This window comes from Hibiscus syriacus, unplaced genomic scaffold (assembly GCF_006381635.1).
Source record: "Hibiscus syriacus cultivar Baekdansim isolate YM2019G1 unplaced genomic scaffold, ASM638163v2 tig00110890_pilon, whole genome shotgun sequence".
Lineage (NCBI taxonomy): Eukaryota > Viridiplantae > Streptophyta > Magnoliopsida > Malvales > Malvaceae > Hibiscus > Hibiscus syriacus.
Genome location: NW_024062900.1, coordinates 8,958,063 through 8,973,179, shown reverse-complemented (window position 1 = coordinate 8,973,179; position 15,117 = coordinate 8,958,063). Strand labels below are relative to the sequence as shown.

Below are 15,117 nucleotides of genomic sequence, written 5' to 3'. Positions count from 1 at the left end.
TCAGTAGAAGAACATAGAGCTACTGACGTTTTCCTTCAATATGGGAAGTTGAGAGAAGGCAATGGCTCCAGGAGCAGTAACACTACCATGACTGGACAATGTTTCAGAAGTATCATCAGATTTCATAAATTGTCCTAACTGTGAAGCCACCAAGTGGGCGTAGCAAATAGGAGCAACAACAGAGATGGCGGTGGTGTTCTTTTGGTACACATATGACAGAGAATGAACAAGTTCCTAGAGAGCATCAGCCAAAAGCCCAATCTGATCTAACAAAACATGATAATGGGTAGGCCTCGTGGTTCCAATCATTCCCGCATGAGCACAAGGATAGAAGTCATTGTTGATGACATATTTTTTGTCTATAACAGTGCCAGGTGAGATATTATTAGGAGATCCCTATTGAAAGAACTTTGTATGATGGCTTTTTTGTATAATGATAACCATAAACTTGGGGTTCCAACTCTCATTAAGAAAATTTACGAGCCTTAATGTCTTGATCTAGTTCTTTGTTCAAAACTCGATTGAACTGAGACTCGCTAACCCCATCCTTGAATACAATAATCTAATGATGCTTCCTCTTCCTTGAGTAGAAATCCAACAGAGCTTCCCTCATGATACCATAATCATCCATTTTCACCAGCCTCATAGTTTTTCAGAAACATTACATTCTACCTCATTTTGCACTAATAGATTTCTACTAAACACAAGCCACTCAAAAATTTTCTCATCATTAAAGTTCATAAACATTCATGCTATTAATGATTAGGGCACCTACAAAGAAAATTTGGAACAAATATACATTTGGAAGAATAATAGACATTTGTATATAATTAATTTAATAATAAAAATGTAAAAAATAAAACAAAAGAATGATAAATAATATGAAAATGTATAAAATAATTGTAACTTGATAAATGAAGGAAAACATTTTCAATTGTAGAAAATATAGAATTAGCATAGAAGCCATTCACAAAAGATTCTTTAATGCTCGAGGACAAAAGCATAAAGGTTAATTCCAATTATTACTCTAAATTTCATCTAAAAACTACAAGGAGATCCTCTATAGTCTACTTGTTTAGTTCTTTTTCAGGGAACATGGTCAGATTTCAGTATGAATTTTCCAACCTCAGCATCATCAGGCATCATGGTGATGTGAGCTCTTGATCCTTTAACTTTTCTTTTGCATCAGTTGTTTCCACTAAATGTGATTCAACAATAACTTTTCTAAACTAGAAAGTGTTCTTCATATGCCCCAAAACACTGCCATTTTTATCTTCTTCTTGCTTGTTTAGTTCTTAAGGATGATAGTCTTGGTTGGGTTTTGAGCAACAGTTGTTGCAATGATTGGTGGAGTATTTGTCAAACTCTTTGAAATGTCTAATGCCCTACTTGTCATCAGAAAAGTTGATACATGTGTCTGAGATGTTTTGAGGCTTGTATCTGACCAATTTATTCTACATCTTATGGGCTAGTCTCGGATTACATCCACTGAAACCTTCTTGCTTGGATTTCTTTTCTTATTCTTTTGCGCTATGTAGCCTTAACATGACTTGACTACATTATTCTCTGTTGGGAAAGTAATTTTTGGGCATTGAATTCTTGACTTTTTCTTCTCTACCTTGGATCTCTTAATTTATCGCTCGAATAGATATTGAAATTTTCCTTCAAGATTACTAGAAACCTTAGTTGAATGTTCTGAGGTTTCAATCTGATTTATCCAAGAAATTTCCTTATAGGACCATTTTTTATTCGGAGGCCATTGTGGAAGAGTCTGACAGTTCTTGGTTTTCTTGATCGGTATTTGGAAACTATAAATCACATCACACTGCTCGATTTCCTAAATTTTGGTCAAATATGCAAGGAAACAATCTTCTTTTATCCTTGGCTTAATGGAAAATTCCAATGCTTCAACTTCTTTTCCATAAATGCATTTGCTGAGCGACCATATGCAACTGATATCATCCATTGTCTCGTGTTGGCTATCTTTGTTTCTTGATGACTTCAAATATATTACTTCTTTTCTGCTAGTTGTATCAACATCGTCGTAGCACCCTTGAAAAGTTTGTTTTACTGCATCATTTGATGTATTCCATCTTGATGTACCTCTTCAACTATTTCCTGGGGCACCTTTCTAGACCCTTGATGCATCTTTGCAGTTCTATTCTACCTCTTCGAGTGACATTGTCGTATTGAAAGCCTTCTAATGCGACTATTAACTCGGGAATCAATACCTTCTATGACATGATATGTATGAAACATGTGATAATTCCAAGGTAATTATCCTAGAACAACTTTCAAAGAACTCACAACGTCCCAATATGTCAAAGCATATAAAAAATATCTACCACTTCGTGTGGCGTTGTTGTTTTAAAAGTCTTCTAATTTTGATAAATAACTCAGGTATTAATAGCATGTTTATGCAAAAAATAAAGTAACATGACAAGTAAAAGATGTTAGCAAAAATAATAATCAAAGAGAGGAAATGTATATTAATGAAATATGAAAAGATTAAATTTAACTGGTAAATAAACCATAAAATACATCTAATAAAACATATAGAGAAAATTAAAACCATAACCATATAATTTATAGTTCACATGCATTTATTCAAAAATAATCTATTGAATAAATTATAAGACGAAGATTAGAGTTCATTTCTCCTTTGCGTACACTTATTTTGGTACTTATGGACATAATTTCAGCATGGTCTTAGATCTAATGGGTTTCTATAGTTTATTATATGCATATTTTTGGTTTTAAGAGTAAAGGTACTCAAATTGTCCTTGTCGGTGCCCCCTGGGCAAGCCAGACCCTCAATCCTCACCCATTATAGGCTTAAACGGATCGAGTTCAATTCGAGAATGAATATTTCCTATGCTTGACATGGAGAATAAATCATCACGAAGACATAGGGCATATGAACCACGAACGCTATACTATGTCTAACACAAAGATTAAATTCTGAAGAATGTCGCTTTCACTTCCACCTAAACGAGGGAGAGCTTGAGTATAGAGCGTATGTTATGCAATGCAAGTGTCGTATGTGAGGAGAAATTCTCAAACCTTTGACAAACAATGACACCAAAAAGTGAATCCTAATATCTAAAAATCTATCAAATATAAACATTAGTATACAATGATATAAAATAAAAAATGAAAGAAATCAAAAAAATCGTAAATTAAATAAAATTGAATTCTCAATTTCTAACTATTGAGATAATATAATCGATTTAGGGCTTGACCAACAAGGTCTCCAGTGGATTCGCCAAGCTTTCGTAACCGATTTTTAGTGATACAACATTTGGTATGACTTATTTGTGAAAAATTTGATTTTGTAAAAGAAATGTTTTGGAGTCGCCATCGACCCTTTTGGGTTAGTTAGGTCGAATACCTAAAAATCACCTTTCAAAAGAGTTTTTAAGAAAACATCAAATTAAAAGATAAATCACTCTTCATGTAATCACAAATTCCTTCTTTTTTAGTAATAAAAAAGAGGTTCGAGGTCAATTACGCAAGGGGAAGGATAAGCACCCTTACAACGCCCAAAATTGGTACCCCATCGATTATAAATTGTCTATAATAGTGGAAATCTAATAATTTGAATATAAATTTAAGTTACGATCCTATTATTCCAAATTCAATCACACAATTTTTATTTAACAGAAAATTCTAAGGAGAAATAGAAAATATTACAATATTTACAATTGAAGAGAAAATAATCCCTAAAATACTTTAGGATGATTATTTCTTTTTCCAACTGAAATAAAAAAGAATATAATAATTTCTCCCAAGAATTCAAGATTAAATAATTTGATTCGACCAAAATAAGAAATTAAGCCAACTAATCCAAATTATACACTTAATTAGAAAAAATAATATATGTTCAATTATTTAAAAAGATCGAGATTAAATCCCTAATAAAATTTAGACGAATTTTCTTGACAAATTTAAATAGAAGAACATTTCTTTTTCCGTTTAATATTGATTAATTTTAAGCATACTCGATTTTTTAAGGATCTTCTAGTAGGGTATTTATTTATTATAAAATATTGGAATAGGACATCTAGTAGTTTAAAATGGTCCTTTTGTAACATCCTTAACACCGGGTTACTGACCAAATTGTAAAACTTCATAATTTAGTGACTAAAGTAGATAAATTAAAAAGTTAAAGGACTTATATATAAAATTTTGTGTAGGATTGAATTGCAAAGAAAGAGTAATAGAAGGAAAACGTGGCCATTTGGTAAAGAAAATAATTAAATTGGGTAGTGGTTATATTTAACCCACGTGGAATTGAAGGGATGCAAATAGCAAAGTTTTCAGAGAACTCTTATTCTTCTTCAGGCATGATAGCTAATTGGAAAAGGTGAGTTTCTTGTTAAGTGATTATTCATTGAAATTAAGTTCGGTTTATGTTCTTTAGATGATACTTAAGCTTAAGTTATCTTAAAAACAAAAGATAAGAGAGTTAGAAATGATTAAAGATAAGAGGGGAATAAGTGATATCTTGGAAAATAGTTGATAAGTGGAATTTAAAACTAAATTTGACTTGCCAATAGTTGAATTAAGAGTCATGAAGTGATAGAATTGAAATTAGAATATGCTGAAAATTTGGTATGATTACTGATTTTAATATAGAGGATAGAATTTTGAAGATAAAGATGTGCTAGATGAGTACAAATGGATTTAAGTATGTGTACTTGAGTTAAGAATAGGAAAGGGATTAAGACATGAAGTGTTTGAGCTGAAATGAGTAAATTTTTGGGTTTAAAATGTAAAAATATGGGCTTGGGTATCGATACTTATTCATCCAGTACCGATACTTCAAGAGTAAAAAATAGGGATATTTGGTATAGGGGTATCGATATTGGTTGAAAAGTATCGATACCATAAGTCTGAATTTTATAAAGGCATTCATGAGGTATCTGTACTGAAGTGTAGTATCGATACTATGGGAGTATCGATACCAATGTGGAGGTATCGATACCATAGTATAGTAGTATCGATACCAGGTTAAGGGTATCGATACCAGAAAACATCGAATCTAATTTTGGTATTGATACCGAGGGGGTATCGGTACTCGGTACCGATACCATAGAATAAAAGTATCGGTATTGTTCTTGTAGTTCCGATACTACTTAAGTTGGAGAAGTTAATATTAGTATGTTATTTAGTTTAAATTAGTATGAATCCTTTTCGAGTATTTCCAATTCCGATATTCATTAGATTATATTCGCGTAGATATTGAGAACAAACAAGTTCCGGAATGACCACAGAGTCAGAATCGATCTAAAGAGATAGAATTATAGAAGTGGATTTGGGATTAAGCAAGACTAAGGTGAGTGCATACCGTAGTTAGTATATATATTGTTTTAAGGAAACCAGACTTGTGATGAGTCTAACTTCTATATTTGCTTTCCTGATTTAATATTCATGTACATGCATATATTATAATTATAATGAGTACGTGCATAACTCATACATGTTTCCATATTATGTAATATATAATGTATGCAATCATAAGAGAACAAATACAAGTTATGCATTATAAGGTAAGTGATTCTATATGTATATGTGAAATATGTGATGTATTTATGTGAAAGATGATAGAAAAGATATGAAAATTGTGAAATGTATTCATATTTAAGCCCATGTTATATGATATGAGAGTTGTAGGTATAATTGGCATTCTAAGAGTCAAGGGTTCATAGTGGTCCTTCGAGATATAGTGGTCATTCGGGACATAGTGGTCCATTTCGGGACAAAGTGGTCCATCAAGATAAATTTTAAGTGCCTCTAGTGGGAATTTATTCGAGCTGTGGTGACAGCATATGTCCACGACCTCAGTGTACTCACGTACCTCCTATTCTCAATAATGTACATGGGCATCCAAAGATAAATTGAATTAAAACTCTCATAAGAAGATAGGTTTCATTTGTGCATGTTATGATCATATATGTTATAGTTTAGTAGATATATGCAAATTGTATTGTCATGATGGAATAATAGTAGTGCATGTTTCATGAATTAATTGTTACATGTTCTATTAGGCCTCACTAAGTCTGTGACTTAGCGTGTAATTGGTTTACACGTAGGTACCAAGAAACAGGAAGACCAGAGTTAAAGTTTAGGAAGGCAGCATCTTCTTTGAAGCGATCAGATCAGAAGTGATTTAAAATAGTATGTCATTTTGTTTTAATAATTATGTTGGCATGTAATTACAGTTTAAATCATATATGCTCTGATCGATTTTGTAATCATTTTGATGGTATTTATGTAAATTATTACACTGTTGTTTCAATAAAAGTTTTAAATTTTTTATGAGATTTATAAAAGTAAACATTTTGAAAAGTCAATATGACACCTTGGACTCGTATCCGGGTCAGGTACGGGTTAGGGATATTACGTTTAATGGTATCAGAGCTAAGGTTTAGTCAGTCTAGGCATAAATTGAAGATTATAATGTATTTAAATGTATGCATGCCAATAAAATATTAAGAACTTATGATCTGATGAAATAATGAGTATGTTGTCTTGTTAATAGAATGATATGGTGGTGTCTTATTAGATGTCCAGACATGATAGTTCTCGAAGTGAAGAGGGAGAGGATAGACTCACTGAGAGTAATAATTCACTTACCCTGGCCAGGCAAGGAAGAACATGCACCTTCTGAAGTGCTTGTAGGAGATCAACATATTTTCTTCAGGACGTTGGACGCTATCTTGGTGCGTTTTCAACCTTCTTCCTCTTCAAGTTAGAGAATGAATGTTACGAATGAGTTGAAGAGATTAGAAGCTCTAGAATTTATAGGTGAAGCCGAAGAAAGTCCTGTTGTTGCGTACCTTTGGCTAAATGATGTGAAAATCATGCTTGAGGGACTTCATTGTTCTGATTCAGAGAAACTGGATGAAGTGATCTCATTGCTTAGTGGGCAAGTGAGAATTTGGTGGACCAATGTTACATTGAGGATGACTAGTGATCAGGTAACTTGATCCTTGTTTTTAGAAGAATTCAAGAATAAGTATATAGGAGATCAATTCATCCGAAAGATGAAGCAAGAGTTTATGAATCTGAAGCAAGAGTTTATGAATCTAAAGCAATTGAATCGCACAGTGTATGAATATGAGTTTAATTTAATAAGTTAAACCGATTTGCTATCGAACTTATTCCGACAGAGAATGATGCTTGTGAATGGTTCATGGAGGGTTTGCATCCTCGATTGAAAGATATGTTGATTGTGTTGAATCTGTCCTCATTCCAAGAAGTAGTTAACTATGCCAAAGCATTGAAAAGAGCTCAAAATGAAAGATTTAGAGACCAAAGATCCTAGACGTCTAAAATAATAGGTGCTTCTTTGAGTTCTGCACCATCAGAAAGGGGCAGAGATGCTGGTTCTCGACCCTAGGCAAGATCGGAGTCAGTTGCATCATCTGCTAGAAGATCAAATCTGATGAGAGCTAGACAAACTCAGTCTGTGGGATATGGAACTAGGAGATCTAACTAGGGCCAAGTCAGACAGTGTCCACATTGTGGAAGGAATCATCCGGGAATTTATAGAATGATTTATGGAGCTTGCTTTAAATGTGGGGACATCGGGCATTTTATTCAGGACTGTCCAATGATAGCCGGGGTGTCTGTACAGCCGGAGAGGTCTGCTTCTATGACTCAGAGGGGAAGGGGTAGAGGAAAAAGTTAGCCAAATTCCTCTACTCAACAGGAATTACGCTCCACTGCTCGAGTCTATAATCTTAAGACTAATGAAGATCGAGATGCCCCAGAGATTATAACAAGTATTTTTCAATTGTATGATAAGAGTGTTTTAGTATTGATTGATTCGGTTTCTATATATTCTTACATTAGTAATAAATTGGTAATGGAATTGAAATTCAATTAGAAGCTACTAGTAGTGATGTGATAGTGACGAATCCATTAGGTCATAGTGCTCGAGTAAATAGGGTATGTAGGGGGTGTCCCATACAGGTTAATGGAATTGAATTCCCTGTTAATCTAATGGAATTATCCTTTGACGAATTCGAAGTTATACTGGGAATGGATTGGTTATATCGTTATCGTGTTAATGTTGATTGTAGACTAAAGAGGGTAACATTGATTAGTTCAGAAGGTTTGAAAGTTGTAGTATTAGTGAAAGATGGAATCCATTGGCAAATGTAATATACGTGATGTCAAAAAATAAATTACTGCTACAAGAATGTCAGGGTTTTATTGCTAATGTGTTGGATATTAGAACCAAGGAAAAAGGGATTGAAGAAATTCTAATAGTCAGAGAGTTTCCAAATGTCTTTCCTGCAGAGTTGCCAGGTTTACCTCTGGATAGAGAGGTGGAATTTTATATTGAGATAATATCGGGAACATTGTCCATTGCAATGGTACCATACAGAATGGCTCCAAAAAAGTTACAGGAATTAAAAATTCAATTACATGAACTATTGGACAAAGGGTTTATTAGACCAAGTGTATCACCTTGGGGAGCTCCGGTTTTGTTTGTCAAGAAGAAGGATTGTCCAATGCGTCTTTGCATTGATTATAGGCAGCTCAATAAAGTGACTATAAAAAATAAGTATCCCCTCCCCAGAATTGATGATTTTTTTGATCAGTTGAAGGGAGCTTTAGTGTTCTCCAAGATTGATTTGCGGTCGAGATATCATCAATTTAAGATTCAAGAGAAATATATTCTAAAGACGGCATTTAAAACGAGATATGGTCACTATGAGTTTATTGTGATGCCGTTTGGAGTTACAAATGCACCGACTACTTTCATGGACCTGATGAACATAATATTTCAATCCTATTTGGACCAATTCATAGTGATATTCATTGATGATATATTGGTGTATTCGAAGTTGGAAGAAGAGCATAGTATACATCTGAAGGTAGTTTTATAGATTTTATGTGATAAGAAGTTATATGTCAAACTATCTAAATGTGAATTTTGGTTGAATGAAGTGACATTCCTTGGACATGTAAATTCTGCAGAAGGAATTTGAGTGGATCCCTAAAATATTAAAGTTATTCTAGAGTGGGAAGTTGCAGAGAATGTGTCAGAAGTTTGAAGTTTTCTGTGGTTAGCCGGTCATTATCGAAGATTCGTTAAAAACCTTTCGATGATAGCTTTACACTTAACTAGGTTGATGAGGAAAGATGTAAAATTTTCTTGGACTCTAGAATGCCAAGAAAGTTTTGAAATGTTAAAGAAGATTTTGACAGAAGCTCCAGTATTAGTTCAACCTGAGTCTGGCAAGAATTTCGTTGTTTATAGCGATACGTCCCATAATGGTTTGGGATGTGTGTTGATGCAAGAAGGCAAGGTGGTGGCTTATGCTTCGAGACAATTAAAATCACATGAGAAGAATTACCCAAATCACGATCTGGAGATGGATGCAGTACTGTTCGCTTTTAAGATTTGGCATCACTACTTGAATGGTGACTATGCACCCTAGAGGAAACAAAACTAATATAGACCTCAAGAGTCGATATTGGTAGACTGGAATGAAGAAGAATTTTTTGAAATTTGTATCCAAGTGTTTGACTTGCCAACAAATCAAAGTTGAGCATTAGGTTCTATCAGGATTGTTACAACTAATGTATATTCCTCAATGGAAATAGGATAATGTGACGATGGATTTTTTGACGGGGTTGCCTTTGACTCCAAACAAAAGAAATTCAATCTGGGTGATTATGGATAAATTAACTAAGTCAGCCCATTTCATTCCGGTATGAGCTGATTTTTCCATGGATAAATATGTTGAATTGTATATCAGAGAGATTATACGATTACATGGTGTACCTATTTCGATTGTTTCTGATCGAGATCCTAGATTCACATCAAGGTTTTGGAAGACTTTGCATAGAGCATTAGGAACTCGATTGAACTTTAGCACAACATTTTATCCTCAAATCGATGGACAATCTGAGCAGACTATTCAAATTCTGGAAGATATGTTAAGAGCATGTGTAATAGAGTTAAAAGGGTATTGGGAAATATACTTACCACTTGCTAAATTCACTTACAACAATAGTTACCATTCAAGTATCAAAATGGCTCCATATGAAGCTCTATATGGGAAAAAGTGTCGTACGCCCTTGAATTGGTATGAGCTTAGGGATCGAGAAGTTATTGGTCCTGAGTTGATTCAGGAAGTGCAAGAAAACGTTCAAGTGATTCAGAACAATATGAAAGCAACAACTGATAGACATAAATCATATGCGAATATGAAGATGAGAGATATAGAGTTTCAAGTTGGAGATAAAGTGTTTTTAAAAGTATCTCCTTGGAAGAAGGTCATGAGGTTTGGACGAAAAGGGAAGCTTAGTCCCAAGTTCATTGGACTCTATGAGATCGTTAAGAGAGTGGGACCAGTGGCATATCAATTAGCTTTGCCACCTAAAATGGAGAAAATACATGATGTCTTTAATGTTTCAATGCTTTGGAGATATAGATCTGATCCATCCCATATTGTGACAGTAGAAGAGATTGATGTTCAGCCTAACCTGACTTATGAGGAAGAACCAGTCCAAATTTTAGCTCACGAGGTAAAGCAACTAAGAAACAAGACTATTCCATTGGTCAAAGTATTGTGGATGAATCACAAGGTATAGGAGGCAACGTGAAGAGGGTATGAGGAATCAAAGTATTGTGGAAGAATCACAAGGTATAGATGGTCCTTTTGTAACATCCTTAGCACCGAGTTACTGACCAAATTGTAAAACTTCATAATTTAGTGACTAAAGTAGATAAATTAAAAAGTTAAACAACTTATATAGAAACTTTTGTGTAGGATTGAATTGCAAAGAAAGGGTATAGAAGGACAAAGTGGTCATTTGGTAAAGAAAATAAATAAATTGGGTAGTGGTTATATTTAACCCACGTGGAATTGAAGGGAGGCAAATAGCAAAGTTTCTAGAGAACTCTTCTTCTTCTTCAGGCGCGATAGCTAATTGGAAAAGGTGAGTTTCTTGTTAAGTGATTATTCATTGAAATTAAGTTCGGTTTATGTTCTTTAGATGATACTTAAGCTTAAGGAAAGCTTAAGTTATCTTAAAAATAAAAGATAAGAGAGTTAGGAAGTGAAATCTTGGAAAAGAGTTGATAAGTGGAATTTGAAACTAAATTTGACTTGTTAATAGTTGAATTAAGAGATATGAATTGATAGAATTGAAATTAGAATATGTTGAAAATTTGGTATGATTATTGATTTCCATATAGAGGATATAATTTTGAAGGTAAAGATGTATTAGATGAGTACAAATGGATTTAAGTATGTGTACTTGAGTTAAGAATAGGAAAGGGATTAAGACATGAAGTGTTTGAGATGAAATGAGTAAATTTTTGGGTTTAAAATGTAAAAATATGGGCTTGAGTATCGGTACTGCTTCATCCAGTACTGATACTTCAAGAGTAAAATAGGGACATTTGGTATAGGGGTATCGATACTGTTTGAACAATATCAATGCCATATGTTCGAATTTGATAAAGGCATTCATGAGGTATCGGTATTGAAGTGTAGTACCGATACTATGGGAGTATCGATACCAATGTGGAGCTATCAGTACCATAGAATCTAATTTTGGTATCGATACCGAGGGGGTATCAGTACCATAGAATAGAAGTATCGGTATTGTGCTTGTAGTTTCGATACAACTTAAGTTGGGGAAGTTGATATTAGTATGTTATTTAGTTTAAATTAGTATGAATCCTTTTCTAGTATTTCAAATTCTGATATTCTTTGGATTATATTCGTGTAGATATTGAGCACAAACAAGTTTCGGAATGACCAGAGAGTCAGGATTGATCCAAAGAGATAGAATTATAGAAGTGGATTTGGGATTAAGCAAGACTAAGGTAAGTGCATACCATAGATAATATAGATATTGTTTTAAGGAAACCAGACTTGTGATGAGTCTAACTTCTATATTTACTTTCATGATTTAATATTCATTTACATGCATATGTTATAATTATAATGACTACGTGCATAACTCAAACATGCTTACATATTATGTAATATATAATGTATGCAATCATAAGAGAACAAATCCAAGTTATGCATTCTAAGGTAAGTGATTCTATATGTATATGTGAAACATGTGATGTATTTATGTGAAAGATGATATAAAAGATATGAAAATTGTGAAATGTATTCATATTTAAGCCCATTTTATATGATATGAGAGCTGTAGGTATAATTGGCATGCCAAGAGTCGAGGGTTCATAGTGGTCCTTCGGGATATAGTGGTCCTTTAGGACATAGTGATCCATTCGGGACAAATTTTTAGTACCCCTAGTGGGAATTTATTTGAGTTGTGGTGACAACATTGTGCACAACCTCAATGTACTCACGTACCTCTTGTTCTCAATAATGTACATGGGCATCCAAAGATAAATTGAATTGAAACTCTCATAAGAAGCTAGGTTTCATTTGTGCATTTTATGATCATATATGTTATAGTTTATTAGATGCATGCAAATTGTAATGTCAAGATGGAATAATAGTAGTGCATGTTTCATGAATTCATTATTACATGTTCTATTATTCCTCACTAAGTCTGGGACTTAGCGTGTAAGTGGTTTACACGTAGGTACCAAGAAACAAGAAGACTAGAGTTAATGTTTAGGAAGGCATAATCTCCTTTGAAGCGATCAGATCAGAAGTGATTTAAAACAACATGTCATTTTGTTGTAATAATTATGTTAACATGTAATTACAGTTTAAATCATATATGCTCTGATCGATTTTGTAATCATTTTGATGGTGTTTATGTAAATTATTACACTGTTGTTTAAATAAAAGTTTTAATATTTTTATGAGATTTGTAAAAGTAAACATTTTGAAAAGTCAATATGACACCTCGAACTCGTATCCGGGTTGGATACCAGTTGGGGGTGTTACACCTTTCTTAATATTTTTAAAATAAATAAATAATGAATTTAATCCAATTATGAAATTGGTCGAGTATTGCTTATGAGGCTTTCATATATATTCTAAATGTCTAGATCTATATGTACAAATAAATTTACATAGAAAATAAGGGGGAAATCTTAATAAATTGAGGGAAATGTTGTAAATAATCATAATAGTGCATCAAAATAAAAATAAAAATGCCATGTATAAGTTAATAAAACATAATAAATTCAAATATCATATCAAATCATTACAAAATAAAAACCAGAACCAAAGCAGTGAATGGAAATGAATAAATGTAAAAAACAGTGATTGATTTCAAAATAAAAAATGGCAGTATGATGACTAAATTAAAACAAAGTAAAACATAGAGGTCAAAATAAAAATAAACAAAATGATGCAACTAATGATAATAATATAAAACAAGGCTAGGCTAGGGGTTTTAAACGCGATTTAACCCTAAAACTAGTAGTTAAAAAGTAAAAATATGGGTAACCTTTAAGGACTTAAGGATGATTTACCCAAAACCTAAGCTATATATATGTGTGTGTGTGTGTGTGTTTTTTTTCTCCCTATTTATCTAAAAAAAGTAACCCTAGCCTCTTAAATAATCTTATTTGTTCTCTCCACCGAGAAAAAACAAAGCTCTCCCCCTTGGCTCGACCAAGAGCCATTCAACGCCTAGGTCGGCCGCCACGCCGATGGCAGGTCACTCCACAAACGTCGTCGACCTCCCAAAACAAAACCCAAACCTTAAAAAACCTCCCTCAAGAAACTCTAAGTCCCGATTTGGGACTAAAATACTAAAACTGAGACCTAAAAAGCTCAAGCATTTCCCCTACGCTTTGACTTGCGCTTCGCCGGCAACTTGGTACCTGAAACCCCATGGTAAAAATCCTAACTTTTACTCTTATATTTGCTAAGTGATTTCGAAAAAAATAAAATACAAAGCTAAAAAATAAATGAAAACAAACGAATAGAATATAAAATTTGTTGTTTTTTTAATTTCCAATCATCTTTCCTTTTCTGCTCTATTTTTACAATGAGATTTTTATGGGTTATATATTAACCCATTTACATGCTTAAAAAATGATGATTGTTGTTTGTTTGATGGTGAGCTTGAACTGGGATGTGGAATGGACAGCTGGTGTTACTGGGACGTGGAACAAGGGGGTCTACGAGTGGAGCTGGGGTATTGGCAGCTATTGTGTGGAGTGAAGAACCAGCTAGGTTGAGGTTCTAGCAACTGTTGGTGGGTTTAGAAATAATGGTGATTACAGAGTTAGTTGAAGTAAGGTGCATGAAGACGACAATTAAAGATGATTCATGATTATGGTATTTAAGATATGAACATATTGGATTTTCGAGTCTAAAGTTGTTGTTGAAGGCAAATATTGTGAAATGATGCCATATATCAACCCTCTAAATCAATTATGTGAGGCTTGCATCAAAGGAAATCAACACAGATAAAAACTTCGAAGTTGACAGATCCTAGCGAGCCTGAAGACCGTTGAAGATTATACAAACACATAGTTGATCCTTTTGATATACATCATCACTTAGTGGAAACAAGTATTACCTAACCTTTATTGATGATTTTAGTAGAAAACGTTGGGTTCATATTTTGAAAGAAAAAATTATATGCACTAAAGAAATTGAAAGAATTAAAACTATGACGGAAAAGCAAAGTGGTCAATATTTAAAGATAGTCAGATATGATAGAGGAGGCGAGTATACATCATATTTATTTGAAGACTTCCGTAAAGAGAATGACATCATCCATCAACTGACTGTAAGATACACGCCTCAACAAAATGAAGTTGAATAAATAGTGGTCCATTTCGGGACAAAGCTGTTCGATGTGAAGTTTACCTATTGCACCGATGTCCAATAAAAAGTGTGAAGTATATGACTCCAAATGAATCATAAAATTGGGAGTCAGACACCCCAAAATTTTTGGGTGCATTACATATGCCCATATTCTTGAGCAGGCCAGAAAAAAAACTTGATGAAATAGGAGAAAAATGTATTTTCATCGGCTATGATGAAAGAAAAAAAGCCTACATGCTCAATAATCCTCTTACCAAGAAGATAATAATTTCAAGAGATGTCAAGTTTGATGAAGCAGAATTGTAACACCTTAATCTAGTCCGACCTGAAGATCACTAGATCATGATGTCACACAAGACCACCGAAG

The 15,117-nt window shown here is 33.5% G+C and overlaps 1 protein-coding gene and 1 pseudogene across 1 annotated transcript; one reads left to right on the top strand and one right to left on the bottom strand.

Annotated features, from left to right (window-relative positions):
• LOC120144694 lies at positions 1 to 646 on the bottom strand (annotated as a pseudogene).
• A 9,656-nt stretch (positions 647 to 10,302) lies between these two features.
• LOC120144693 lies at positions 10,303 to 14,163 on the top strand. The gene is made up of 2 exons (XM_039158704.1): positions 10,303 to 10,611; positions 14,065 to 14,163. The coding sequence occupies exons 1-2, from the start codon at positions 10,303 to 10,305 to the stop codon at positions 14,161 to 14,163; spliced, it is 408 nt and encodes a 135-aa protein (XP_039014635.1).
• Positions 14,164 to 15,117: the final 954 nt, after the last annotated feature.